General features: G+C 37.9%; 4 protein-coding genes across 9 annotated transcripts; 3 read left to right on the top strand and 1 right to left on the bottom strand.

Annotated features, from left to right (window-relative positions):
• Positions 1–604: 604 nt before the first annotated feature.
• Positions 605–4,817, bottom strand: LOC137948864 (uncharacterized). Its single transcript, XM_068795049.1, has 7 exons — positions 4,466–4,817; positions 4,261–4,337; positions 2,606–2,740; positions 2,210–2,264; positions 1,783–1,870; positions 1,137–1,235; positions 605–1,050 (listed from the first exon to the last, which is right to left on the bottom strand). Exons 1-7 carry the CDS (start codon positions 4,786–4,788, stop codon positions 925–927), a joined length of 903 nt encoding a protein of 300 aa, XP_068651150.1. The 5' UTR covers positions 4,789–4,817; the 3' UTR covers positions 605–924.
• Positions 4,818–7,729: 2,912 nt separating this feature from the next.
• On the top strand, positions 7,730–17,868 carry LOC137948283 (RNA pseudouridine synthase 3, mitochondrial). The gene is made up of 12 exons (XM_068794314.1): positions 7,730–8,034; positions 9,411–9,716; positions 9,777–9,847; positions 11,175–11,555; positions 12,582–12,647; positions 12,740–12,898; positions 13,063–13,110; positions 13,200–13,280; positions 14,202–14,318; positions 15,765–15,866; positions 16,829–16,987; positions 17,317–17,868. The coding sequence occupies exons 4-12, from the start codon at positions 11,247–11,249 to the stop codon at positions 17,689–17,691; spliced, it is 1,416 nt and encodes a 471-aa protein (XP_068650415.1). The 5' UTR covers positions 7,730–8,034; positions 9,411–9,716; positions 9,777–9,847; positions 11,175–11,246; the 3' UTR covers positions 17,692–17,868.
• Positions 17,869–18,353: 485 nt separating this feature from the next.
• LOC137948140 (uncharacterized) lies at positions 18,354–23,491 on the top strand. Of its 5 annotated transcripts, none has more exons than XM_068794104.1 (4): positions 18,354–18,485; positions 20,268–20,634; positions 20,968–22,897; positions 23,430–23,491. In XM_068794104.1, exons 2-3 carry the CDS (start codon positions 20,357–20,359, stop codon positions 22,868–22,870), a joined length of 2,181 nt encoding a protein of 726 aa, XP_068650205.1. In that variant the 5' UTR covers positions 18,354–18,485; positions 20,268–20,356; the 3' UTR covers positions 22,871–22,897; positions 23,430–23,491. The 5 variants fall into 5 exon arrangements, with proteins under 5 accessions (XP_068650205.1, XP_068650204.1, XP_068650206.1 ...); XM_068794103.1 differs by lacking the exon at positions 23,430–23,491 and adding an exon at positions 19,819–19,901 and having other exon boundaries at positions 20,968–23,125; XM_068794105.1 differs by lacking the exon at positions 23,430–23,491 and having other exon boundaries at positions 20,272–20,634; positions 20,968–23,125.
• Positions 23,492–23,528: 37 nt separating this feature from the next.
• On the top strand, positions 23,529–27,522 carry LOC137948142 (PHD finger protein ING2-like). 2 transcript variants are annotated; one of them, XM_068794107.1, is made up of 7 exons: positions 23,529–23,669; positions 23,768–23,839; positions 24,396–24,580; positions 25,134–25,197; positions 26,030–26,289; positions 26,428–26,603; positions 27,070–27,522. In XM_068794107.1, the coding sequence occupies exons 1-7, from the start codon at positions 23,624–23,626 to the stop codon at positions 27,203–27,205; spliced, it is 939 nt and encodes a 312-aa protein (XP_068650208.1). In that variant the 5' UTR covers positions 23,529–23,623; the 3' UTR covers positions 27,206–27,522. The 2 variants fall into 2 exon arrangements, with proteins under 2 accessions (XP_068650208.1, XP_068650209.1); XM_068794108.1 differs by having other exon boundaries at positions 23,533–23,669; positions 26,428–26,466.

The following is a 27,522-nucleotide window of genomic DNA, read 5'->3' as shown; positions in this document are numbered from 1 at the left end:
AAGGGAAAACAGGATAATCAGAGCTAAAGGTAGATCCCTATCGCCTAACGATAGATTCCCTGCTTCACTCAGACACAGCAGCAAGGAATTGCAATATTAGGCATTTATTCGTCAAAATAAAACCAAAAGAATAGAAAAGGAGGAAAATAAACGGAAATCGACAACAGAGAAAATCCCAAATCATCCGGTACATAAGAATAAGAAGCCCTGTCGAACGATGATAGAAGCAACCGACAGGGAGAAAAACCACACTGGAATCATGACTTCGGCAACCAGTAACATCTGCCATCACATTGTGAAACCGCTGAAGCTATTTCTCCTCTCAACGTCGCTCTATTTATAGGGTGAGAACGGAGCAGAGAAACCCTAAAATTGGATCCGAATGGGCCGGGCTGCAAATGTCAGAGGGGCTCAGGGAGAGGATGGAAATTGCAAATCTAAAGAAGCCCATTTGCGTCTGGTGGTGGCAAGAAATAGCCCGAACGGGGATTGACGATGATCACCGGTTCAAGGTGTAAATACACGATTTACATCGGGTTAGATATGTCATAAAAACATAAGGTAAAGAAAGTAAATTAAATAATATAATAAAAATTATTAAAAATAATAAGGAACCATGGTCTTTATAGCAAATCATAGCCACTATATTACAGAGTTTACTAAGTCAAATGAACACATTTGATCCATGAATACAAAAACTTCATGCAGAGGAACCAGCCCAACTTCTTCCAGTATCAATGGCATCCAGGAAAATCATTAGAGCTGACAGTGGAGACACTCTTCAAACTCTCTGAGGTTACAACAGCCAACAAGCATCATAAGCTGTTCTCATGCTCCCTCTTCTCCTAGCACCCTCTTTGTTGCACAGCTACACAACTCTTGTTGATTGTGCCAATCAGTGCTCTGTCACCTGTTTCCAAAACTTCACGGTTTAGGCTCCAAGGCTTGAGCCAGTTCATTTGCTTTATGATATTTGATAAACGTTCTAAGGCATCCATTGATTATACGCGGCGCAGTTCCATCGCAGAACCGTTTAGCAAGATCAACAGCCTGTACAGATAAGCACATATTAAAAAAAAAGGAAGTCACAATAAGAAAGTTTTAGTTGCATAAGAACTTTTTGAAATGGGAGTAACCTCATTTATCACTATTTGGTGTCTTGTGCCCCTCACAGTTATCTCAGCCATTGCTAGGTGGAGAATGCAAAGCTCCAAGATCCTCCCAGCAGGCTCATCCTGAAAAACGAGAACGAGAAAAGATTCACAACAAAGATAACTCAAAGGATTTACAGATGAGCCAATATGTGCAAAAAGTACTATGGACAGAAGAAGATAACAGCAACTGGAACCTCAAGTCTCCGAACTGGATCTTGACACTACAATAGTTAGTAAGAACAGGGAAGTTGTTACCAAGAAGACATAATGTACTAGGACGACCAAGTTGTTCTTCTCACAGATCGATAGCTAATTAAATTTTGCAGTTTTTAATGCATAGAAAGAAATAGCATATTGGTCTTTACTACTCTATTCAACCTCTATACTGTTAACCACAACATAATTATCGCAGCCATCTCCAAAAGTGGAAAGAAAAAAAATCTTAAATCCAACATACACAAAGTACACTGAACTACAACTTTTATTTAACTGAAGCATAGGCCCTCTTGAATTCTGTTTAGAAGCTCGGTTGTTGCTCAAGTTTTCTCCAGTTATTAGAGGACCTCTAGAAAAGTGGAAAAGTAAGTGAAAAAAAAAAAAAAAAAACTGATGCAGAGGGATATTGAACCTTCCAAGTGGGAGAAGTTATTTTATTGATAGCAAGAACATGCTCATCCCATCTATCTGCAACAGCTTCAAGCAGCTCTCTGGTCAAGCTGGACAATAAAAAGACAGCAGCCATAAGGTGACTTCAAATGAAATTTAATCTTAAATCAATATGAAACTAGCTGAGGAAGGGGTTGACCACCAATTTCTCGTTGTTCTGGTCAACCCCTCTCAGCGCTTGTATTGCTGTTTGTGTTCCCTTCATTTGCCCGTTGGCTCTTAATGCAATTCGAGTTTTTCAAAATAAATAAATAATTAAATAAAATAAAATTAATCTTAGCTATATTGATGAGGCGATTGCTTTGAAAGAACCACCCAATTGACATGGGAAGCCAAAAAAGTTCATAAAGAAAAGAAAAACGAAAGTTTGAAGAACATGAATGATGTACCGGAGAATGAATCTGCTGTAAACCAACTTTGGAGGAGCTGAGAGCACTTCTGCTTCTGAAAATGCAAAGTCACAATTCACACCATACATTCGAGGAAATACACAGAGAAAATAACAGTTCAGATGACTTTTAAAACCAAGCTCTAAATATCATAAGCTTACAGAAGAATCTGTTTCAATTGGAACCTAAACAGTCTCATACACCCATCCAATCTGCTCTAGGTGTGACCATATGGTGCCAGTCTAATGCATTAAGGGACCCACATACTATACTTGAAGTACATAGTTACTGATCAGTCCCAAAATAATCAGCAAAGATTTTTTTCAGTGTGAGCATACCATGATTATAAATAGCCATCATAAGTACAAAACAGTTCTGGGAACTAGATGGATGTACCATTTGCAGACTCCTGCTCGTCCATTAGAGTCAACTCTGCTACTTTCTCTTCTGTATCTACTGAAACTGGGTCTCCACTAAATTTCATGTGATTGTACTCCAATAAAGAGGCCTTGTCAAAAGTATATCCAGGGACTGAAGGGACAAAGCAAAAGATAATAGATCAAATTTTGAAAATCATAAAACAAAGATATCTCATCATTGTCCAGCTCCCCCCAGTAAGTATGAAACAACGGAAAGTTGAAGGAGAAACCCTTCCCATCCTGACCCACTCCACACGGGGATGAATCTCTCCATACATCCCAAGGGGCAGGATCAGGTTCAGAACCACAGCCCGCAAGGGATCAGGGTAGAGATGGGTTTTCCCACCCCAACTTGAGGATCTTATTGCACAATTACCCCTCTCTCGTTTAAATGGCATAAGCTTTAAAGAGAGCAAAAAATTAGGCAAGGTGGTTAAAGGAAATTTCAGCTCATAAAAGGAAATAACTTATATGCGTTTACATTTATCAAAATGACTCCTCATTTTTAATGAAAATAATTTTTTATTTTTTTTACTGAGGGTATTCAGGAAATCAAGGCAGGACAAAGCAGGAATTCCATCCCTATCTCATACAAAGAAGGTGACCACATCAATAAATACTGTATTATATAAGATAGACTATTTTACATTTTTTACTTCTTTTCAAAACATCAACAAAGATTTTTCTTTTAAAAATAATACTTCTTACCTTTGGTCCAATTTTGCAGCTTTTAAGCACAATGCACGAGAAAAAAAAAGATAATTCCAAAACTACATTGTTTTGTTAAGACCTGACTCTAAAGCCTACAAACATGTGGATGCAGATAGCCTATGCCATAAGAAGAATTGTCTCACCCCAGAACCTGAATCATTACCTTGCACATGGTCCTTAAAAGTCACTTTATTTGTAGTCATCAACAGAAGGTGATCAAGTTTAGTATGAATGAACCTAATAATAATTGCAAACCTGATTATTTTGTGAAATGGAAACCATGGTTTCCTTTCTAATACATGGGTAAAAGAGTGGAATGGGCCTCAGCTCAATGGCCACATGAGAGGTTTCTAGTGTGAGGTATTGGGATCGAGTCTCACTGGGGAGAGAGGAGTCCAGTGTAATAGTGTAATCAAAACTCAAAAAAGAGAAACAAATAAACAAAGATTGGATTAAAAAAAATGCACAGATTATCATAGGATTAACTTATGTCAGTGACAACAGTTAAGAGAAATAGGACTTAGAGAGATCTATCTGGTTTTGTCATTCATGGCCTGTAAATCCCAATTTTGACATGTACAGACGCTCCTTCAATTCGTTTGTCAACAAATACCTCATGTTTGATAGTTCTTGTTCATCTATTGGCAGACCAACTACAATAATCCGATATTTTTGCACGATTACAATGAAACAGCCGAACTAAAGAGAAGAGATTCATGCCACCGAAAGTTGTCATGACCATAAAAATAAAATAAAAAACTCGACATATATACTAGATTTAAGCTCTATCAGTCACTGATGCGGCATTCTTCGCTTTCAGCAACTGATAAGTACTCCACTTATACATTTATATTTGTGAATGGCAACCTCTCTTCCGCTAGCCAAACACGGTAAATCAACAACATCACAGATAATACACACCTCTTTTCGCATTTACTCGCTTATCAAACAACCGAACTGGGTCAGCGCCATCTAAACAAGCCGCATAAAGTATCAATCTGCCATCGAATTTGTCCACGCAATATTACAACAAACCTCACAGAGAAGAGAAACAAAAAAACGCCCTCGAAGAGGAAATCTACATAGAAACATTTGGAAAAGAAAAAAATAAGAAACAAAAACTCACAGCGCATGCTCTCTGGCCGATCTCGGACTACAAAATCTTCCGCTCTTATCGAGCTTAGGTGAAACCCCACCAGGGGATGACGAAGAATCCGAAACCTGACCTTGCTCCAAGGCTTCCGCGACAGCAAAAGAAGGCTGAAGCAGAAGCGAATGTCTAGAAGCCGGATAGATTATCCGATTCCTAACAGTAGCCTCAACAACTTTAATCTGTTTGGGATAGCAACTGAAAATTTGAACAGTTTTACAAGACGCTGACGGATTGCAGAAATTGAACGAGAAAGGAGTGTTCGACGAAGAGAAGTTGACAACAGAAGCCGCTTCCATGTCTGCTGCAGAGCTCAAATGAGAGAACTGCGAAGATAAATCCTGCAGAAAATATTTTTTAGATATTTTTTGGGATTTTCTGGCGCGAATGGTGATTTTTCATACCACGCGGTTTTCAGGAAATTGATAGGCGTGGTGAATCGCAGCCATCGATCTTTCCCACTATGGCCTACATGTGAGATGTCGTATATCAGACCGAAACTCCGTGTCCTCGGGTGGCATCGAGCCGAGCCGAGCCCAAACCTGCCTATGTTAGAACCGAGCTTGATTTAAATATTTCGAGCCGAGCCTCATCTCGAGCCTAAAATTGTTATCGAGCTCGAGCCTAACGAGTTCGAGTCAAGCTTCGAGCCGAACTCGAGCCTCAACATACATTTAAAATTTTTCAAAAAATATATACCAAATAAAATATATATAAAATTATGTATACATTTTACATAAATTTGGACATAACCTATATATATAATACATATATAAGATTGGGCATACTTAAAATTAAGCATAATCTATATATAATACCTGTATAAAATTCGACATGATCTCTATATAAAATTGGGCATAATCAATATACATAATACCTGCATAAATACTCTATAAAATTATTTATACATTCCATAAACACTCCAATAAATTGTCTATACATTCCATAAAATAGTCTAAACACTCCATACACTGCATAATATTATAAATAAATTCCATACAATAATCAAACACAACAAAATTAAATGAAATATCACTATCAATTTACAATCACCCAAATAAAAACTATAAATCCATTATAAATTTACAAACTATAGTTATTTCTCTTTATGCTATAAAATAATATACGTCCTTGCTTGAGCAAAATCTCCACCTATGACTAAAACAAAACATAAAATTAGTTATTGTCGGATAAAAAAATACTCTTCCACTAGTAGTTACTTAATGTCATTAAAAATATTAAAATTACCATGATGAGAAAAACGTGAAAAATCATGTAGTTGGTAGCATTATTTCTACACTCTTCTTCTCAGACTGTAATCATAAAACAAAATTTTAATAAATAAAACTAAAAAATATCATAATAAATAATTAATCAAATAAATTCACCTTTTGATTTTTCTTTATACCGTGAAGAGTCTGAACCCAACCAGTGTCACAAATCAAAGTTTGAAATGTATTTGGTACCAAGGAAGAACTATACGAGTCTATTACTTTACCACCAACACTAAATAATGACTCTGAAGCTACTGTGGATATGAGAATTATAAGGGGGGTTAGTCAACAAACTTAAAATTTGAAGTTCATCTTCATCTCCTGCTTCAAATTCATTTAATTCCTCTATATGAAATTCAATTTCAAACTTGGTGTTAGTGTGGACAAGTTCATATACATTGAAAAACAGTTTCCAGTGTTAGTGCCCCAAAATAAGAAAAATATAAAAAACAAGAAAATGAATAACTTATAATAGTATACTTAATTTAAACATAATATTTAAACCCCGAATTAGGTAAAACAAATATGATTACAACACAAATAAATAATTTAATGTATAATGAATATATTAATTAATTAAATTAGATATTATATTATTTATTGATTGTTGTTTATTATACATTAATACAATAATTACGTGAGCCAATTAATTGTGTACATGATTAATTATAAAAAATAAAAAAATAAACATGAAAATTTGATCAAATGCTAACTTTAACACATTATATTTTTACGTATTATTGCATTGTCCAGACGAAAAACAGGTTGAGAATAGGATTTGTAAGTTTTTTTTTTTTTTATAAAAACCACACGTGCGAACTCGCATGTATGTTTTTTTTATAAAAACCACACGTGCGAACTCGCATGTGTGAATTGCACGTGCGAGTTCGCACGCTGTGCGGGACGGAGCGTCGAGGGGGGAAAATAATCTCCCCCCCTCAGCTTAGGTCTCTGGGGTTCCCGTTCCGGCGAGAGCGGTGGCCGACTGATTTGACGGCGGCAGCAGGCGGTGGTAGGGGGTGACGACGACGGGAGAGGGTCCAGAGCAGCTGCTCTAGTTGGGGTACGATGAGGTGAAGGCGACGCTACGAGAGTCGACGGCGATGAGAGGCAGAGAAGGGGGAAGGATTAGGTGCGGCGGCGGCGGAAGGGGCACCGACGGCGAGAGGGAGAAGGGAGATGGAGGCCGAGAGAGGGAATTTCGGAGGAAAAAGAGAGAAGGGAAGGAGGAGACGAAGAGAGCGAAGGCGAGAGAGAGACCGAAAAAATTTTCGGGAGAGAAGAGAGCGAGGGCGGGAGAGAGACCGAAAAAAAAAATTTGGGAGAGAAGAGAGCGAGGGCGGGAGAGTGACCGAAAAAAAATTTTCGAGAGAGAAAAGAGCGAGGGCGGGAGAGAGACCAAATTTTTTTTTTTGGGAGAGGAGAGCAAGGGCGATAGAGAGACCCCCGATCCCGCCGCTCGTTAAATTAACTAGTCGGCTTGCGAGCCGACGAGCCGAACCTGGCTCTGCTCGAGTTCGGCTCGTTAACCTAAACGAGCCTAATTTTGAGTTCGAGTTCGGCTCGTTAACCTAAACGAGCCTAATTTTGAGTTCGAGTTCGGCTCGAGCTCGAAATATAACGAGTCGAACCGAGCCAAAACCGAGCGGAACACGAGCCGCTCGCGAGCTGGCTCGGTTCGAAGCCACCCCTAGTCCTGGGTATGGTAAGACCTGACCCATGTCATAAAAAAACCGGGGTATCTGACCTGACTCGACCCGGTCTCGGTATGAGAGTACTCATATTATGTTTTTTGAAAGTGATATATAAGTTGAATTAAAAAAATATTATTATTTTTAAATGGAAGAAAATTAATATAAATAATTATATTTGAAATATATATTTTTAATAATTTAGATGCAATTTCTGAATTAAAGTTTTCAATTAAACCTCCGTCTCCTCTCCCTCTCCCTCTCCCTCTCCTCTCCTCTCCAGCGGTTCCCTCCCTCTTCTGTCATCTTTATCAACAACTCTCATTCCGTCGCTTTCGTCCCTCTCCTTCATCTCATCTCCCTTCCCTCACTCTCCCTCTCCTCTCCCCCGGCTTCCTCTCCCCACCTGTGACGTTATCTTTATCAACCCATTCGGATTCGTCTTGTCCCCATCTTCATTCAAATGGTCTCATTCCCCTCCAGAAATTGCACCACGTCTGTACTCTGTTCCTTCATTCATTCTCTCAATCCTCCTCCAGAAATTGCACCTCTTCTACTGATTCTTGGTTCACAGTAAAAGGTTGTATTTTTCATTTTTAATATATTTTTTTCTCGATGTGGTGATATAGCTTCAAGGCTTAGTATTGTCTAAAGAGTTGGCGAGAATGCTTATATTTTTAATATGTTTTTTTCTCGATGTGGTGATAGAATGCTTATATTTTTAATATGTTTTTTTTCTGGATGTGGAGATAGAATGCTTAAAGTTTAATGCCTATTTGAGTGCCCATGTGAAATACGAATTCCACTAGTGATAGCAAAGACCAATGCATACTGTAGAAATTATGTTCCTCTTCAAACTCTTTTAATGCTCTATTTGGTGTTCCTCTGTAGAAATGCTCTGTTTGCGTATCTATTCAAACTCGTTTCATATGAGAGATATTATTTAACTTCTCTGTTTTGGACAAAGAGAACTTTATGGCTAATTACATTTTAAACATCTATCTATAGAGAACAGTGAACAAGACGAGAGACACCCTCCCTTCTTCCAAACCTAACTCTCTTTATGTCTTTTTAAGTTTGGACATTAAATTTTCTGTTTTAAACATTTATTTGTTTCAATTTGGAGTTCCTCCCTATCATCAAATACCAGTCTTTCCACGCTATTTGAACATGTTTCCCTTCAAAACACCCACCCTCCAACTGAATTTCTTTTACTGCTACTAGTGTCATTTACTCCTCTTTTGTCATCCACAGCTTGGCACCAACATGGATTCATCAAAATTCACTCAAATTTGGGTTGCTATATCTCACACTAATACTGATTATAATTTTCATCAACAATCATGTTCACCAGGCTAATTAGAAATGTTTATTGTTCTCCCCTTAATTAACTTGGTACCCTTTTCCTTATGATACAAGAGGGGATTTCAAGTGGAGCTTTGAGCTTAATTACACAAGTAGTCATGTTTTGACTAAAGAAAAAAATGGCTCCTTTTTTATGAAATGTTTAAGGGTAATTAACTAGTTAGGCACCCTATTACAAACAATGGCGAAGACCAAACCCAAAGGGAAAAGAAGAACAAGAAAAGAATATTGGTTGGTAGCTAATAATCACTTGCCATGATGTTTCAGTAAGATGGGTATAAAACCTCATAGATTTTTTTGACTGCAAACTCAAATCAAAAGCTATATATGCATTAAAGTTTTTTTTTTTTTCAAATCTTGTTAACTGCTCAAAGGTGAGTTTGAATGATTATTTGAAAAGGTGAGTTTTCAGTTATTTTGATGAAGGGCTTGTTATTTTTGTATTTTGTCTGATTTAAGGACTTGAATGGTGTAGCGGAGAGTTGGTTCATTTTTGAGTTATGTTGCTTGTTGCTCCGTCAGTCTGTAATTTGCTTTATCTGCTTTTATATGACTACGTAGTTAGTGTTTATGTATATCGCTGTTTTTTAGGTGGGCATTTGGAGTAATTGTCTTTCATGAAGATCTTCTGGACTCTCCCATAATGATGAACTTCTGAGCCATGCCGAAACTCATGGCACTTTGAGATTTGCATTCTACAAGGAACTTGGAGAAATTGACTCAAGGAAAGATATGAAAGAAAAAAAGTTTAACATACCACCCACTACAAACAGATGAATTTAAAATCCAGTCGAAAGGGATAGAATTGTTATTTATTTGGGGATCATCAGGTTCTCTCACCATTACTTGCGCTGAACCTGCTGCGCTCATCCCCCTCGACCATTCAATCATGAAAGGGTAAGCCGTTTGCCATTTCATTTCCCACTCGAGGAAACTGAAACCTTCTGCCTTCAACAGAAATGGAGTGCTCACCACCCCGTACCTGCCCTTCACCGTCTGTTGCTCTTCCTTCGCCAATGAACTCCAAGGTATGCACCATGTTTATCTCTTCTTCTTTCTTTTTTTTTATTTTTGTTTCTTCGCCCACTGCTTATCAAATCCGCTGCTAGATGGGCTGAGTCTTGGGTGACTAATCTTATGTCTCTTCCATTATTGCTTGGTATGTATCTTGCCTAAAGTCATCTAGCCAATGAACAACTTTTAATTTGTTAAACTCTGATATGGTATGCAATTGTAGCTCCCTGGGGTTTACCCTAATGTCCCATCAATGAAGGACATGCTTGCATCTTTAGCTGGTCAATTAGAGTGAGCCGTTTTGCTGAAATGATTGAGATGGTTTCTAGCATATAATTTTTCTGAATGGCTGCAAAATATTTTATTAGAGGAAAGATAGGGATGCAATCAACACATTGGACATATGGGGTGCTACAGTGAATATTACAAAAGGAAACTGGAAAAAAAAACCCTAGTGTCTAATGTATGACAACTTGCCAATTGCAATTAGGGGTGGGCATGAAGTTGGGTTTCATGGGGAGCCTGACTAGACCCGAAACCCTGGATTCGGGTTCTGGGTTTCATCCTGCGAGTCTGAGACGAGGCTGGGAAACCCCCCTGGGTTTTGGGTCGGGGACGGTTTTCTCTAATTCCGACTAGCGAGGATGAGACGGAGATATAAAATGGGATAGGGACAGGTTGAGTTTACGGGGATTGGTTAGGTTTAAGTCGAGTTAACAAGGATGGGACAGGACAGGACGAGAACGGGGTTGTGGGGATGGAGATTAGGTTTAACATTTTGGGTTTTTTTGGGTTCGGGTTTCTGGGTCAGGGTTTTGGGAAACCACTAAGTAGAAGAGTCTAACACCACTATATCTGCAAGATAGACACAATTTTGCCTAGAGGGAGAGAAGACAAAAGCCTTTTTTAATTTATAAAAAGTATAAAACATTTTAAAAAAATTAAAAGGGTAGTTAAGTAACTTCAAATTTTCTATTAGAGCGAATAATGGTGTTACCTTATTTTCACTTAGAAGTTAGAATTGAATCACAAGATTGTATTCCGCATTACAGTGTTTAATCAGTCATAACTAAAAGTATGGCATCTAAGTATGCTGTGTTCAAGAAATTACCCACTGTTTATACAAATCAATTGCTATTTTTTCCAAACGTTTCAAAATTTCAGGGTTTAGACTTTGGAGTCATTGGACTTAGACATTTTTCCGGAGTATAGGGTAGTTTCACGCATAAAATTTGTGCATAACGCTTATGATTATGGTTCGTTCATTAAATCATAGCGTGAGTTGCGAACATTTTCTCTATCAGAAATTTTCAATCTTACTTACAGAAGTGGATCCATCAGGAACTCAAAGGTCCCTTGCTTGCTGTCCAACGGTAGCCACCGCAGCATCATCTCTTGTAGAAATTGTTGGTCATGGCCAAGCTCCTTCGTCCTGTTATCTCGCATGCAGTCCGGCATTTCTCTAAAATACGTCCACCACCTCCTGCCTATGCTGCCCCAGTCATTCGTGTCTCAAACAATATTGCTCATCTGGGTCTCCCAAAACCCGGTCCAAAACCAAGACAACTCCTCTCTATGCCACCCTTTCCGGCGACACCACTCCCAGGAAAAAGATCGGGAGGCACTGCTGAATCTTCCCGTGTTACTGCTGTGAGCTGGGTTAAGTACTACTTCGCAGATATGCCTGATGATGTCATTCAGAGTCATTTCAACAAAGGCTTGGTATGTCTTCTCTGCAAATTTAGAATCATTTCAACAAACTTAGGTACATTTGAACTATTATGCTCAAAGGACCGGTACTGTTTAACTCGGTGAAGCATGTAGATGCTGAAGATGATTTACTGTTGGCCTTAAACTTAAAGCTTCAGTTGTATTTCTTCATAGAAATCTTGATTCAAAACTTTGATCTGTTTGGCAGTTCCTTGATAGACTGTGTTGTGAAGTTAGGAGCATAAGTTTGAAATTTTAATTTCATCAATATAGGCGCGGAATCTCCTTTTTCATACCAAGTGGAATCTTTGGAGCATGCTATTATTTCTCCTTGAAACTATGTTACTTGTATTAAATTGTCTTTTTCATTCTAGTATGTGGCATGTTATTGCTTTGACTTAAAGGCTGAAGCTGATATTTTGTGAATTGGCTGCCTTTAAGATGCCACATACAAACAATTCCTCATTTGGATCAGCAATTTTACCTGTTTATCTGTTGTGTTGTTCTACCTGTTTGTTTATAAAGTGATGTGGAATAAAATCCTTTACCATATTTTATTAGTTTTTAGTCTCTCTATCCTTATGTAGTGAATAAGATAATTTTGAAGTACATTAGTCTAAAAGATAACTTAGTGATAAATTAATTCATATTTTTACATGTTTATAGCATTTTTATGTTATTTTATGCGTATTACCTTGGAAACAATTATCTTACCTATTTATTTACTCGTTTACCCAACTATCTGCAGGTGATAGGGTAATATATGGGGAACAAACACCCTTTACCTGCTCTTAGTAAAGCAGGTAAAGGAATAACTTTTACCCTTTCCAAACGCATTCTAATTCTTACCCGTCAACAGCCATACTCCTTATTTACATGTGCACCATTTAATACTCTCAGTTTTCAGGTTATATAGCATGAATAGTACATCCCTGTTGCCCTTAGGATGCAGCGTCTTGCTCAGTGAAGTTTGAGATTGTTTTATTAACAAAACTATTTGGAGGCCATCACCTGGTTTTGTTTCATTGTGCCCAACAGGTTAAATTGGAAAGCAATTTTAACTGTTCGTCTGAGCAAAAGCTAGAGCCTCAATTCCTGAGGAAGGTATAACTTTTTTGTTCATAGTAGGATGAGAAAATATTTAAAGCTTTCTGTGATGAGTCCCTAAATTTTATTTATAACCTTACTGACTGCAGATCTCTTGTAAGGAGGTCATGGCACCTGGCGTGAGAATTCACTTACCAGTTTCTGTTGCAGAGGCAAAGATTCCCAAGAGATTTGACACCATACCAACTGCAACTCTTTATCCAAATGCAGATGAGATAAAATATTTACAAAGGCTTGTGATGTACAAGGCATGTGGTCTTCTCTTTATCCGTTTCTAGCTTTTCTTCATTATTTACATTTTTTGTCTTGATCATTTATTGGAGTACATTGTTTCAGCTTGAGGCAATCTCTTACTGTTTCTAATTTCCTTTTAATTGTTATTCTCAAACTATCATTATTTATGCAATTGCAGGATTCTGCTATAATTTTATTGAATAAGCCACCAAAACTTCCAGTAAAGGTCAGAATACTACAAGTTTGAAGCCTATTTGTATTTATTTAATCTGTTACATTGTTTGAGAAAGTTCAGTTTTGTGCTTGCTAATGTAGGGAAATCTACTAGTTCATAACAGTATGGATGCTTTAGCAGCTGCAGCTTTATCATACGGCAACGATGAGGGCCCAAAATTGGTGAGCCTAAAAAACTTTGTTTTCCTTTCTGATATAACACTTGGGTGATAGAATGCTATCAAGACCACTCAGTAGAGGGGTAGCATCATATAAAAATGTGTTCGCGGCCAAAATATATGGGACTTGGATTATCATTTGAGGAGTCCATACAGATGGGTTATTGGCCTAAAAATCTATTTGCGTTTCTATTAGGCTTAATTTAGGTTATGGGTGCCAGGTTGCACCAGCCTAATATGAGATAAGATTGAAGCTTCAGCTTTCCAAGTTCAGTTTCGGAGCTTTTGACATATTGGTTTGGTATCTAACCAACTATCTAATACAGCGATAGGCAAAATGAACATGATTATTGATAAGAAGTCTTTGACTATGGCTAAAGGTTAGTCAAGCTGGTGAAAATTTTGAACCATGATGACATGATCGATTTTCAAAACGCCTTTTGAATGCCCTTGAAGACTCTCTCAGCTTGTCTTATGTTCTTCTAAAGTATCTTTAGCTCATAAAACTTGAGACTAACTTGTGCTCCATTTTCTGTAGTTAAAAGGTCTTAAACAGACAGTTGCTTTTACAAAAGTAACAAAATTGATTGGTTATAAATTTGGTTATTAGGATCCTTCAATGTATTGTCCTATCTATACTATGACTGGGTACATGCGAGATAAGTTAGAAGATTAAACCACAGTTGAACAATTGACTGCTTCTTTGTTTCTAAATCTTGTTGTAGATGTGAATAGCTGGTATCTTCTAAACAATATACTATCATATGAATTTTTTTTTCTAATGAGGACATTGAATTGGATAACCAATTTTTATGTGACTTAAAAAAATTATCTTTCAAGCTGAATGTTCATGTTCTTTGATTTCTACAAACAGATGCAAGTTTGTTAATTCTGCCATGCTATGGTGGTAATGTGTTGCATACAGGTGCATCGACTTGACAAAGAAAGCAGTGGCCTTCTCTTGATGGGGAGAACAAAAGAGAGCATAACTCGACTTCATTGGCTGTTCAGTGACATAAATTTAGCAAAAACTTCAGTTAAGGTATTTATCTTAGTGTCTGTGAAAAAAGGCTATTAGTTTTTCTTCTTTTTTTTTTTTTTTTCTGTTCTTGTCGAGTCAACAAGGAGAAAAGGTGATTCAAAGGCTGAGATCTGTAGTTCACTCTATGATATTAGAATATACTAGTATATTACTCCAAGTAAAAGGTGTTTCAAAGGCGGTTGTTTGTTATTAATTACAGTTAAAAGGAAATCCAGGATACTGCTTTCTTTCTTTGACCTGGATCCTTGGATCAGTAGTTTGCTCTATGATAAAGGGTGCGTACAGGTTGGGTTGGGGATGGGTTTCCCAAAACCCAAACCCAATCCCCATCCCTGAAAAAAATCGGAACGGGGTTGGGAAACCAACCCCGACCCGTCCCTGACCCAGCCCATAAATAAGGTCCCATAAAAAATTATTAAACTGTAAAAATTATAAAAATTTATAAACAGAGGCTTCATAGCCTGATTTTTTCTTCCTTAAATGCCTTAAATTCAACTTTTTTATTCTTCGTATGGAGGAAAAACGTTTGAGTCTTTATTTTCAAATAAGAGGGTATAAACATCCACATGAAAAGTGTTTTGAAATAAAAATTTTTCCTTAAATACCCCAACTAAAGTTAAAAAATTACGTTTTTTTTTTTATTAAAGTAAATGTCATTTTAATATGAAAGGAGGGCATTATAGGTATAAATCCATGCAGGTCAGGTTCGGGGAAACCCGCCCCGATCCGAAACCCCATTAGGTTTTATTTTCATCCCTGCCCCACGGGGTGATAATGTAACCCGTCCCCGCAAATTCCAGGTCAGGTCGGGACAGGTTCCCCACCAAACCCGACCTGATGCCAACCCTTGTCTATGATATAAGAATATATTAGTGTGCCACTCTAAGTAAAAGGTGATTCAGGGTGGTTGTTTGTTTATTAATTACGGTTAAAGGAAATCCAGGACATTGCCTTCTTTCTTTGAGCTGGATCCTTGTCCCTCTATTGCATTAGTTTAGTTTATTTATTTATTTATTTGATGTTTATGTTCCCTGCCCTTTCTAACCTCTGGGTTGCTTTTGTTGTGAAGTAGCTCTCTGTTTTGTTATCTTTTAGTTTGCTTTTAGTAAAACTGTTATCCATGTACAAAAGATAGAGCATAAAAACAAAAGGATGAAGATGAGAAGAACTTTTATATAATAGTTACATTGTAATGCTTTTTGGAGAGCTGGATCAGGTGGAAAAACTGTTTGAAAAAATCATTCTTTTAGGTGAAATGAATTTTATCAATATCTGATTTCTTTGGAAACAGTCACACGAAAAAAGAGGAATTACTTGGTCCTTCATTTGAAAGATAATTTTTTCTTGATATTAGGATACTGCTGAGGTGGGATGCTCTGTCTTGTTTATTTTTGTTTTTTATTTTGGCTGGTAATGACAAAATCACAATTGCTAACATTCACTTAGGCTTGGAATGATGCTTGTGAAGCAACTGTTCAGAGATACTGGGCTTTGGTTATAGGCACTCCTAAAGAAAAAGAAGGCATAGTTCGTGCACCACTTTCAAAGGTGAGTCTCTTTTCCTCTGTGGTACCTAAAAGGGTTGGGCCTTGAGGTTCTCATTGATAAATGCTCTCATTTTTGGGTAAGAACTACATTAGGTTTTGTCCTCATCCTCTATGTCTGTATATGTAGTAAAAATGAAATTAAAGCTACCACCTAAAACCTTTTTCCTGATAACATCTGTCGACTTAGATAAAAAGAAAAATAGACTTCACACCAATATAAATCATTTAGGTGTATTTTACTTGATAATTGATATTCTGTAAACTAGACAGCCTTAGTCTAAAGGCGTGTTTGTGCCAACAAAACCATAGAAAAAAAGATTAGCAGTTTTGACCAAAAATTTTTGGTGTTTGTGCTTATTTTTTGTGGTAGAATTTTTTTCTAACTGATTCATCTTACCCTTAAAAATGTTAAAAATGGATAAGAAAATGAGTTTCCTAATATTACAATCAAGAAGTCAACTAAGAAACATTAAAGTGGCTCTTGTTAATCATCTCTTACTTTACCTTATTTTTTTATTATTTATAAAACCTTTGTCTTTTGTTTCTCGTATAGGTGTACACTATAATTATTTTTCCTGTTGTTTCTTGTGGCAGCACAATCGCAAGAAAACTGGTGAAAAAGAATATTTCCAACAAGAAAATTTTCCACTAGGAAAATTAGACAAATCATTTTATTTTCCTTTTTTGGCACAAACGGACGCTACTAGTCAAACTTAAGAATGGTCTCAAATTCCAAAAATTTGGAGAAACTTCATGTGCTAATGAAATTTCCATCCCATTCCAACAATTCTAAAATTGCAAGAAAACTTATTTGCCATTCCTCTGGACACTATAAATTCCGTGAATTTTTTTCCAAGTTGAAGTAGAGATTACTGCTCATCTAATAGTTTTTCAGAAGACAACAAGGAGACTGGCCATCGCAAGTGCATCTAAGTAAATCAGCTGAGTTGGATTGTTGTGCAGGTCCTGTTAAATGATGGCAAAACAGAAAGGATCATATTGGCCCACCCTTCAGGCTTAGAAGGTTCTCAAGATGCCATAACTGAATATAGGGTGTTGGGACCCACAATTAATGGATGTTCATGGGTCGAACTTCGTCCGGTTACTTGTCGGAAACATCAGGTGCTGCATCCGATCTCATTCAAGTTATATCTAGTTCCTGTTAGTAACGACTTTTCAAATGCTTTTCTAGTTTTGAGGAATCCGTAGGCAAACTTTTGTTGAGCAAGCAAACAACCATAAGCGCCTACTAAGTAAATAAACTAGGTGAATCAGCGTTCTGTATAGCATTCTAAGGGTCTGTTTAGAACCCCATGAAAAAGGAAAAGAAAAGAAAATGAAAATTTGACCATTATTAATGATCAAATTCTTCTTTTCTTTTCTTTTCCATGGGGTTCCAAACAGTCCCTAAATGTTTCTGTTCAACTGTATTCAAATGCTTCTTTTTGCAGCTGCGGGTCCATTGTGCGGAGGCTCTTGGCACTCCAATTGTTGGTGACTACAAGTATGCATGGTTCATGCACAAGAAGTGGAAGCATATGCCTCGAGCCGACATTGATCCGGTGACAGGAACACCATACAGATTAAGGAGACCTGAGGGTCTTGATGTTCAAAAAGGAAGCGTCCTCTCTAAAGTTCCATTACTGCACCTCCATTGTAGAGAATTAGTTCTCCCTAACATTGCCAAGTTTTTAGGAATCTTGGGTGGTCAGTCTGACAATGACAATCTGATGACCCACTCAAAGCCAGACATTCTGAGGTTTGTAGCTCCTATGCCTTCTCACATGAAGATCAGTTGGAATCTTATGTCTTCTTACCTAGTTTAATAATTCATATCTCCTTTTCATCTTTTTTCCTTATCAGCTTCTGCGTCTGTTGTGTAATATGATTAATTCTATGCCACTAAACCGTTTATGTTTTTGCACTTTTATAACTGGTGGTTTATTTTACAAGGCTAGAGCAGATCTGCAAATCTGCTGTTATCAGCGTTTTATGGAGCTCTGGTTATACATTGGGTGCATGAGAAATATAAAAACTCTTTATCTATCCATTTAATTTATTATATTTTTATTAATATTAATATTATTTTATTATTATTAAAATTTGATAAAAATCAAAATCAAATTAACTTGAATGTATTCGATAATAAATGGATATAAAATAAGAATAAATGAAAATGTAAGTCATTCAATTCGGGTTCACTTAGTCCATATTTTTTTTAATTTTTTCGTATTTAATGGGCATGCGACCATTTATACTAAATGCAGGGGCATATAAGAAATTATTCTATGTTTCAGGGGTATAAAAACGAGTAACTCGAATATCTACCGAGACATTCTCTTCTTTGTTAATCGGGCGATCGACGACGGGGTTTAAGGGTAATCGACGGTCCAGATCAACGACGGTACAATTCTTCGCGGTTTAGGATTTTGGAAGAAGCAATAACAAACGCCGGTGACATATTTCATTTTTGAGCCGGTAATATCATGAAAGGACAAGGGCTAAAAGAGGGTGCCGAAAGAGAGAAAAATCGAGAACGGAACTCGGTGAAGAGGAGAAGAGGCGAAGCGGAAGAATAATTGGGGGCGGAAAAGTCTAGGAGGAGAAGAAGAAAGGGGGGGTAAGTTCTTCATTCATCTTCTTTTTCCTTCTCCTATTTGACGCTTTTGTTTTCCTTTGTGCCTCGTTCTTTCGGTTCTCTAGAAAGAGAACTTTACCCTCCCTTCTTCGATTCGGGTAGCTTGGTTGAGGCTTCGTGGGGCAATTTGTGGTAGGGTATGTATTGTGGTTTGCTACTACGACAACTCTGGTTGGACTTTCTTTATATTGGTGTTCTATACTCTTGAGTTGGCAGTGAGGTGATCAGTCGCTTGGTTGTTGACATATTTTTTAATTTGTTTGATAGCATTTCCTTTCAGTGACCGCCATGCCTTTATACATCTATTCTCCTTTATGAACAAGTGGTTAAACATTGTAGATTCATTGAGAATGCATTGCAAAAGAGTAGAGTATAAGTTTTATGCACGAACAAATTCCAATGACGCTGGTATTAACAAATATCCTGACAGGGTATTCATGTGACTCATTACTATAAAGAATTAAATATCATTCTCACCTTTCAAAAAAAAGAACTACAATATCACTATATACTCGAGATGAAGATAAGAGTATCTCTGAGTGGAGTAAGTGTCTTTCATGAGGATCTTCTGGACCCTCCCTTAATGATGAACTTTTTAGCCTCTCTAAAATTCATGGCACTTTGATATTTGCATCTTACATGGAACTTGGAGAAATTGACTTGAGGAAAGATGTTTTTCTCTAGAATTCATAACTGAGGAAGAGAAAGAGTTTAATGACCATCAACTAAATACATCATTCCACAGGCAGTAACTAATTCTGCCTGAACGCAACCAACAATGTGCTTCTGTGAAAAAAATATGTGGGGGGTCACAAGAACTGCTCATTTACTGATTGAAAATGGTCAGACCACTATGAGTTGTTGTTCAGAATGGCATTTATTCCAAAAATCTCAAGAATTGTATTAACAGCTTCAAAGTGTAAGGTGTGACTTGGGCCTTTGGCTAAATGGTCACTTGGGGGATTTTTAGTATGAGGTATTGGGTTTAAGTCTTACCAGGGTAAAGGGTGGTTTGTGGTTGTTCAACATTTAAAAAAAACACAAAAACAAAAACTTGAAACTGTAAGGGAAAGTACATTTTAAAAGAAAAGTAAGGCAAGATGTCAATATTAGAAGCTCTGGATAGGAGAGGTGCTGTTGCCATGTAAAGAGGAACTGTCTGAGAGTAGGCATTTCTTCCTGTTGAGGAGGTCATTTTGTTGTTGTCTATTAAGTGTTGTCTATTAAGCTTCTTGTGCCATTTGGTCGTTTGTTCTCTTTCTACCTGGAAATATTCTGTTCACAGCTATTACAGTGTCCATTTGTTCCTCAATAGGGTTTCTACCAAATAATCTTGTGCCTCATGCAATTTTCCGGTTAGGAGATGCTGGACATACATTTCTGATGAGAGCTGGATAGGTACTTAATATTGGGAAAGTCAAGGTTTGGCCAGGAGGATATGATTCTCATTTAAAAAAGTTGTGGTTTTATTAATATTTACATGAAGTTCTGGGGAACATGATTTTACATTTTTTTCAGCTTAATTTTTTTCCATAACCTTGTTTTACATTCTTGGTTTTCAATGAGGTGCTTTCCAGGATGTTTTCTGAAAATGGTACAGTTTTTTTTCCTCCTCTTGAAATGGCACAATGCTGGTTTTTTCAATCCTATTGAAAATGGTTATGAAGCCTTTATTATGCCCTTAAGTATTATGACTCTGGTAATACATAATGCTTGACATTTTCAAAACTGTTTGTTTATTGGCTCTCTTAATTTTCCTGATAGATAGGCATTTCGCTATTACCTTGGCTGAGAAGGTTACAATTGTCATCTGCCACTATGGTGGAGAGTTTGTCACAAGTGATGATGGTTCAATGCAATACAAGGGTGGAGGCGCAAAGGCTTTGGATGTCCGCAGTGGCACCACTCTCGAAGAGATAAAATCAGAGTTGGCCTTAGACTTGCATTGTGAGACCAGTGCCCTTAAGTTGAAGTACTTCCTCCCTGGAGACACAATGACCCCTTTGAACATTGTGATAGATAGAGACATCCAAAGAATGATTGACTTCCACGATGATGTGAAGACAATCCATGTTTATGTCTTGCATGACGAAACTGTGGATCATGATGCCTCCCTTGTGATTGATAATAGGTAATTCAGTCCACTTTTTGCTTTACTGGTTGTTTTGTGTGAGAGAGAAAAAATCATTCTCAAACATCGACACCACTGCTCCTCCTTATTTGATCCAGTGGAAAAATGAATTACAGTTAGTTTTTATGTTTCTAGTTTAAATCACGCAAGGGCTAATTTGGTTCTTTCATTTGCAATCAAACAGGATTAATTGGTTATGCATGGTCGACGTTATCTTTATTGAGAAAATAAAACTTCATCTTTGATATGCTTAAACCTGCATCTGGACAGGCTGCTGTTTGAGTTGCATCGGGTCTATTCTCCTGTAACTTGATGATTTGGGCTTATTTGTAGGGCAAATAGAGCAGTTGTGGGGGATTCAACTAGCACTGCCGGTCCTACCTCTACCCCTTGCAGTACTCGTGTGAAAAAACTCACTGCAAGCACTCCTAGTGGGAGCAGTAATGTACCCTTGCTGAGTAGCTATTGGGACAAAGCTATAATTGGAGTTGGACAGGAGTTTAAAAGTGTCAAAGAGTTTCGCTCTGCACTAGGTAAATTTGCTATTGCTGGTGGGTTTCATTTCCACTTTGTTAAGAATGACTCCCGTCGTGTGACTGCAAAGTGCAAAATTGATAACTGTAGTTGGCGGATCCATGCATCAAGGTTGCCTAAGACGCCACTTTTCAAAATTAAGAAGTATGAAGGATCTCACACTTGTGGAGGAGGAGCTGGTTCAAATAGGCACGCTCAAGCTACAAAGCACTGGGTGGCTGATGTAATAAAGGAAAAGATGATTAATTCCCCAAAATGTACTCCTCGTGATATTATTAATGACCTTCAACGAGACTATGGAGTTGAATTAAGGTACCATCAAGCGTGGCGGGGGATGGAGCTAGCAAGAGAAGCTTTGCAGGGGTCACCTCTTAAAGAGTATGACAGTTTGCCACGATTTTGTCGACTGGTAACTGAGACAAATCCAGGCAGCCACGTTGTACTAAACACTACTGAGGAATCGAGGTTCAAAGGCCTATTTGTTTGTTTCTATGCTTGTCGGTTTGGCTTCAATGAAGGTTGTCGGCCTGTCATATTTCTTAATGGGATTAGCTTAAAGAATAGACATCAGGAGACTTTACTGAGTGCTACTTCCATTGATGCTGATAATGAAATGTTCCCAGTTGCATTTGGCATTGTTGATATGGAGAATGAGGCAAACTGGGTGTGGTTTTTGAATGAATTAAAGCAGGTTGTAAAATCTGATCGTCAATTCACTTTCATCACAGATAGGCACAAGGAGCTAATTAAGGTTATTCCTGAGGTGTTTCGAGATAGTTACCATGCATTTTGTATGAACCATGTTTCCCTCTGTTTCAAGCTTGAGGTGAGGGGTGGGTTCTCTTCAGAAGTGAAGGAGTACATGATCCGCCACCTCTGGCAAGCTGCCTATGCAACAAACCTCTCTGATTTTGAAAAGGAGATTGGTGAAATTCATAGGATATCGGAGGATGCTTTCAGTTGGATACAACAGAGCCAGCCGCATTATTGGTCAAACGCGTTCTTTCAGGGCCACCGTTACAACCACATGACATCTGATGCATCAAAGTTATTTGAAGAATGGGTGCTTGCCTCAAAGGATTTGCCATTGTCAAAGATGCTTCATCAGATTAGATGCAGGATAATGGAACTTATATACGAGCGCCTTGCAAGTTCAGAGAAGTGGGAGACAAGGCTAGCCCCTTCTGCAGAAGAGTTCCTTAAGAATGATGGCTTCGAGTCTCCCACCAAACAAGTGTTGTGTTCATCTGGAGACCACTATGAGGTCGGTGATGACACTGCGATTAGGGTGGTGAACATGGATACATGGACCTGCTCTTGCAGAGAGTGGCAGATTAACGGTCGACCTTGCCCCCATGCAATAGCAGTTCTTAACCACGTTGATCGCAGTCTTTATGATTTCTGCTCTCCGTATTTGACAGTAGAGATGTATCGTCTGACATATTCAGTCCCCTTGACTCCTGTACCAGAGGACGATTATGCAAGTTCTGATGGAGAACAAATCGCAGTACAGCCTCCATTGCTAAAGAGAAAACCTGGTAGACCACGGAAGAAGGTTGTTGAGGCCGTGGTGGAGGTCAGAAGCGTCCACTGCAGTAGATGTGGTGGAACCAAACATAACAAGCTCACTTGCAAAGAACCTGCTGAAAATCTCCCTCTTCCAGAGCCTAATTATATTCCCCTTGCGGTGAAGTTAGTATAGCGCTGCTGCATCCGCCTGAGATGCCTGGTACGTTTCTTACTCATAGATGCTGGCTGTGTAGCATCTCTTGCACATATGGTAAATCAGTTTCTTGTGTAGAGTTGCTCCCTTGTGTAGTTCTTTTATCTAATCATGCATTAGTTAAGACTACCTCATACCAGAACAGTTTTTTTCAACAATTTTGTTGAAAATTTGAAGGTTTGAATTCTTTGGAAAACTGTCTATGAATGAAACAATACTAGAATAAAAGCAAAACAGGATTATTTGTGATCTGCTTCTCTGCTTCAGTTATGGAACTCCCACTTTAGTCTGGAACACAGAAAGTAGAGAGAAAAGAATTGGCGATTACCACGTAAGAAAACTTTCATTAGTGGATCACGGAAGTTTTTTTAGGTGTGAAAAATGCCGCAAATTTGAATATAAATATAACAATTTGGAAAAAAAAATACTTGGGTTTCAATAAAAAGATTCTATAGTTGGAACGGAAATATCTCAATTCTGAAACTTATTTCAATTATAAAACTAAGGTTTTTTTTTTAAGAGAAATCCGCCTCATTAGGTAGGATGAGCCTCGATTCAGAAACGTGGCCCCACTTGAATCTGCCCCGTGGTATCCTATATAATTCGTTTAGATGGGACCGCACCAATGGACGGTTCCGATGACATATCAACCACGTGCAAACGAAACTGCCATCCATCATCCTTCAAACACAAATAAAAACCAGTCAGAACGAGCCCTAGGATAGCGGGAAAATGGCGATCGCAAGGACAGGAGTTTTCGTCGATGATTACTTGGAGTGTGAGTATTCACCGATTCTTTCATTTATTTTTTGCTTTTTGCCTTGATCGAAAGAGAGCTGACTGGAAACCTTTTTCCATTTGGTTGAGGCATCCCAGACTCTAGTACATTGCCAGCGGAGCTGCAGAGGCTTCTCTCGACGATGGGAGAACTCGACGTGAGGTCTCAAGGTTAGATATGTCGTGGATTATTTACCTGTTGACGGACGAATTCGTGATTTTTTTCAATTTGCTGGATTAAGTTGGTTATTTCTGTTTTAATTTTCGCTTTCGTGATCGAACTGTGCAGTACATAGTTTTAATTTCACTTTGATCGGTGTTTTTCCAATTACCAAATGAAAATTTTCCCTGAAGCTTCCATAATAGGACCCTCTGAACAAAATTTGTCTGTAGACTTCAGTTCTGAACGAGTAAAACTCCTTTCCTGGTTTCATGCTGTCATGGTTAATTGGACCTAGCGATGCCCAGTTTACCAATGGGCAATCTATTCGTGAATTACTGGGAAATTTACTATGAAGAAACACTTTCGCTTCACATTTGCTTTCAATTGTTGGACCTAATTGACGAGTCTTCCTTGTCAGCAATGCTGTAACACTCAAACCAATGATCACTCAATCATCATTGCAGTCTTACATGAAATCAAGTGACGTGAAATCACCCCACCTGATAAAATTGCACTTTTTGGTTCCTGAACGAAAATTGATATTTTATTTTTTGTGAATGGTAGCCATGATCAACCAGACAAGAGATCAGACTAAGTATTGCTTGGGGTTGACTTCCCAGAACTTGAAGAAAGGAAATCATGATGAAGAAGCCTTTGAAAAGATGTGTAAGGAGATTGAGGCAAACCAAGAAAACACTTTGAGTCTATGCACTGAAAAAGTCTTGCTGGCACGGCAAGCGTATGAGCTAGTAAGACCCCTCATCAATGTTTTATCTTTTCCTAGTCATAATGATATTTGTGGATAGTGTGAAAATTGATCTTTATTTGCATTTGTGGCAAGTTGATTCCATAATTACACACAGAGAGAACATTGTGCTCCAACAAAGTGTCGTGTTCAATGATTTATATGAAAGCTGCCTTCTTGTCAAATCCACTGGCTGTTCTACTTGCACCTGAAGAGTTTCTCTATCCAGCTTAGGAAATCCTGAAACCTAGATTTTAGTGTTTCCTTCCACAATAAGGAGCTCTCATAGCTAGTGCCTCTTCTTTCAATGGCCTGCTGAAGTTTGTCTTACCCTTCCACCACAGCTTATGGCTTACAGTAATATCAATAAATGTTGTCTTGGTGTCACAATAGCCATTCTCCATTCTTGGCACAAATCCACAACAAATTTCAGTTTATTATATAACTAGATATAATAACCTTGAGAAATTGTGCTCTTGGTTGAGAGGAAAACATTTGATGTCTTCTACAGTTCTCCTTTTGTAAAACATCTATTTTCATGTTTTTAACTCCTGCAGATAGATAGCCATGTCAAAAGGCTAGATGAAGATCTCATTCAATTTGCAGAAGATCTAAAGCAAGGTATACTAAATGTAAGCCAAATGGTCCAATCTCAGTACTCCTACATGTTACTATTTGTACAGACTTTTGTTAGATGTCTTTGACTATATAAGTTTTTACTCGTACAATAATGTGTTGATGCAAAAAACATGCTTCATATTATGATGCACAAGGTTCCTCCTGCTTAATATTTGTCAATTATAGAAATAAGAAATATATTAGAAAAGACATGAGCATTTGAGATGGTTTATTCATTCGTGGTTCAGATCTACTAGAGAACTGATCAGAAAGCTTTGGCCATGTTAATTAGAGGAATAACCTATGCAAACTATGCTCGATAAAATAAATGAAAAGGACAACCTGGGGATTAAGCAAATGATGGAGCAGAATGAAATAGGATTCATATTGCTGAGTTCAGCTCTGTTGGGACAAATGTTTTAGCGATGGTGTTGATAAAACTTGTCAGGTTTTGAGTGGTAAACTCTTGTTCTAGCTCCACAAGGGGAGCATCATTATAGCTTGGTGAACAACTGTCTTGCCTGCAATAATAGCCTTCTGATGGTCTGAGTATGTTGTTCTTGCTGTTCTGAAATTTATCTGATGTGATTTCTCTCGGCATATAAGGTAATCATTAGTAATTTGACTGTTCATCATTTGAATATGCAATTGTTGCATTAGTAGATGATTTGAATTGTTGGTGTTGGCCATGCTATATGCCAAGTTTCAGAGGGGCGGCTTACCTTGCTATTTTTTTCTTTTTAAAGTGTTAGATGTTTTTTTATGATTAGGGCAAGTGATAATTCAAAGTGGTTCTTTTACATCTCTTTTTCTTGTGTTTCTTTTTGCTCTACAGAGGGAAAAATAGCACCAGACGAACCGGCTATCCTACCTCCACTACCTATAGTCCCCAGAGAAGAGAAACGAAGATCACATTATGGAACCCCTCAATCAAGGAAGTTTGAATTCAGGGCTGAGAGAGAGTGGGATAGGGAACGAGATAGGGATTTAGAGCTCATGCCACCACCTGGAAGCCAGAAGAAAAGTCTTCCTGCTCCTGTGGATGTTGATCAACCCATAGATCCTAATGAGCCCACATATTGTGTTTGTCATCAGGTTGAAGCTTTATCTTTATTCATAGAATTTTGAGTTATCTTTCTTTAAAAAAAGAAGAAAAAAAGAAGAGAGTTTTTAAGTATTTGCTCTGAGAGGCTGGATTGAAGTTCTCATTTTTCTTTCATGCTCTATTGCCAGGTTTCATTCGGAGACATGATTGCATGTGACAATGAAAATGTATGCTCTGTTTCCTTCTCATTTCACTGCTTATTGTTTTTGTTTCTCAATAAGCAGTCAAATAGGCTGGGCTGGCATAAGGGCACTGGCATACAACCTAGCTCTAGATTCCCTCACCACTGGCCTGCACAGCTTAGGTATGGTCTGAGCTCTTGTAATAAGTTAAACCTGACTAGGCCTTTGGTAATTTTTCATATTCTAGAGGGCTAAGACAATCCAGAAGGAAAAAAAAATGATATGCTATTGGTTCATTGTGTTACTTTAGTGTGGCACGAAGTTGCCCTGAAGTGACCTTAGGATTGAGTTTTGTTGTCAAGTTAGGATGCTTATATTTTGGGCCAAGTCAGGCCAGGCTGCTGACCTTCGGTTACCCTGTTCTTCCCAGTTTTGGTCTTTCATACTCGTTTTTATAGCTTGTCTTTGAGTTTGAAGAATTGAAACCCAATCTGGACCATTGCCTATGTCACCCATGCATGTTGGAGATGCTCAGTTGCTTGTAACCTGAAGAGTTTCATTGTCTCTTTCAAGATTGTTGTAGTTTATCTTTAAACCATTCTTTGGATGATTCTTGCATATCATCCTGATTATATGTCCTGTTAACAGTGTGAAGGAGGGGAATGGTTCCATTATTCGTGTGTGGGACTCACACCTGAAACAAGATTTAAGGGGAAGTGGTATTGTCCGACTTGCAGACTTCTTCCTCAGCCTTGATTTCGTCAACATTTTTGGCAGATCCTAGAAAGTTGTTTTCAAGGCTTTAAGCTGCTTGCTTCAAGTCATTTCTGTTGCTTGATTTTGTATTTTATTTTTTAGTGTTTAAGCTTAATTGCTTCAAAAGCAGTTAGATCAGATTTCTTCTAACTATGTTTGTAAATGAATTGTTATCCATAGTTCCATTTGCTGTTTGCTGATAAGAACAGGGTCCGCCTTTGGGAATACAAAAGGTGGATGGTCGAATCATCATCATTGCAATCAGAACCATGGGGTTGGCTGCATCAAACCTTTTCCTCTTTTATAGCAGTAAAAGCTTCAATAATATGGTGCTATTTTCTCTTA

Source organism: Aristolochia californica, unplaced genomic scaffold, assembly GCF_029961685.1.
Source record: "Aristolochia californica isolate CCGP_79_NKW_82.1479 unplaced genomic scaffold, dmAriCali1.0.hap1 SCAF_13, whole genome shotgun sequence".
Taxonomy (NCBI): Eukaryota; Viridiplantae; Streptophyta; class Magnoliopsida; order Piperales; family Aristolochiaceae; genus Aristolochia; species Aristolochia californica.
Note: the sequence above shows the minus strand (reverse complement) of the source record. Positions and strands in the feature narration are given on the sequence as shown.

Coding starts and splice junctions, on each gene's coding strand:
- LOC137948864 (XM_068795049.1), bottom strand. CDS start 4,788: ATGGAAGCGGCTTCTGTTGTCAACTTCTCTTCGTCGAACACTCCTTTC. Junction 4,338..4,465: donor TCGGCCAGAGAGCATGCGCT/GTGAGTTTTTGT, acceptor ATTCGATGGCAG/ATTGATACTTTATGCGGCTT. Junction 1,051..1,136: donor ACCAAATAGTGATAAATGAG/GTTACTCCCATT, acceptor TTATCTGTACAG/GCTGTTGATCTTGCTAAACG.
- LOC137948283 (XM_068794314.1), top strand. CDS start 11,247: ATGGCCAAGCTCCTTCGTCCTGTTATCTCGCATGCAGTCCGGCATTTC. Junction 12,899..13,062: donor AAAGGCTTGTGATGTACAAG/GCATGTGGTCTT, acceptor ATGCAATTGCAG/GATTCTGCTATAATTTTATT. Junction 16,988..17,316: donor TTACTTGTCGGAAACATCAG/GTGCTGCATCCG, acceptor TTCTTTTTGCAG/CTGCGGGTCCATTGTGCGGA.
- LOC137948140 (XM_068794104.1), top strand. CDS start 20,357: ATGCAATACAAGGGTGGAGGCGCAAAGGCTTTGGATGTCCGCAGTGGC. Junction 20,635..20,967: donor TCCCTTGTGATTGATAATAG/GTAATTCAGTCC, acceptor GCTTATTTGTAG/GGCAAATAGAGCAGTTGTGG.
- LOC137948142 (XM_068794107.1), top strand. CDS start 23,624: ATGGCGATCGCAAGGACAGGAGTTTTCGTCGATGATTACTTGGAGT. Junction 25,198..26,029: donor TGCAGAAGATCTAAAGCAAG/GTATACTAAATG, acceptor TTTGCTCTACAG/AGGGAAAAATAGCACCAGAC. Junction 26,604..27,069: donor CACTGGCCTGCACAGCTTAG/GTATGGTCTGAG, acceptor TCCTGTTAACAG/TGTGAAGGAGGGGAATGGTT.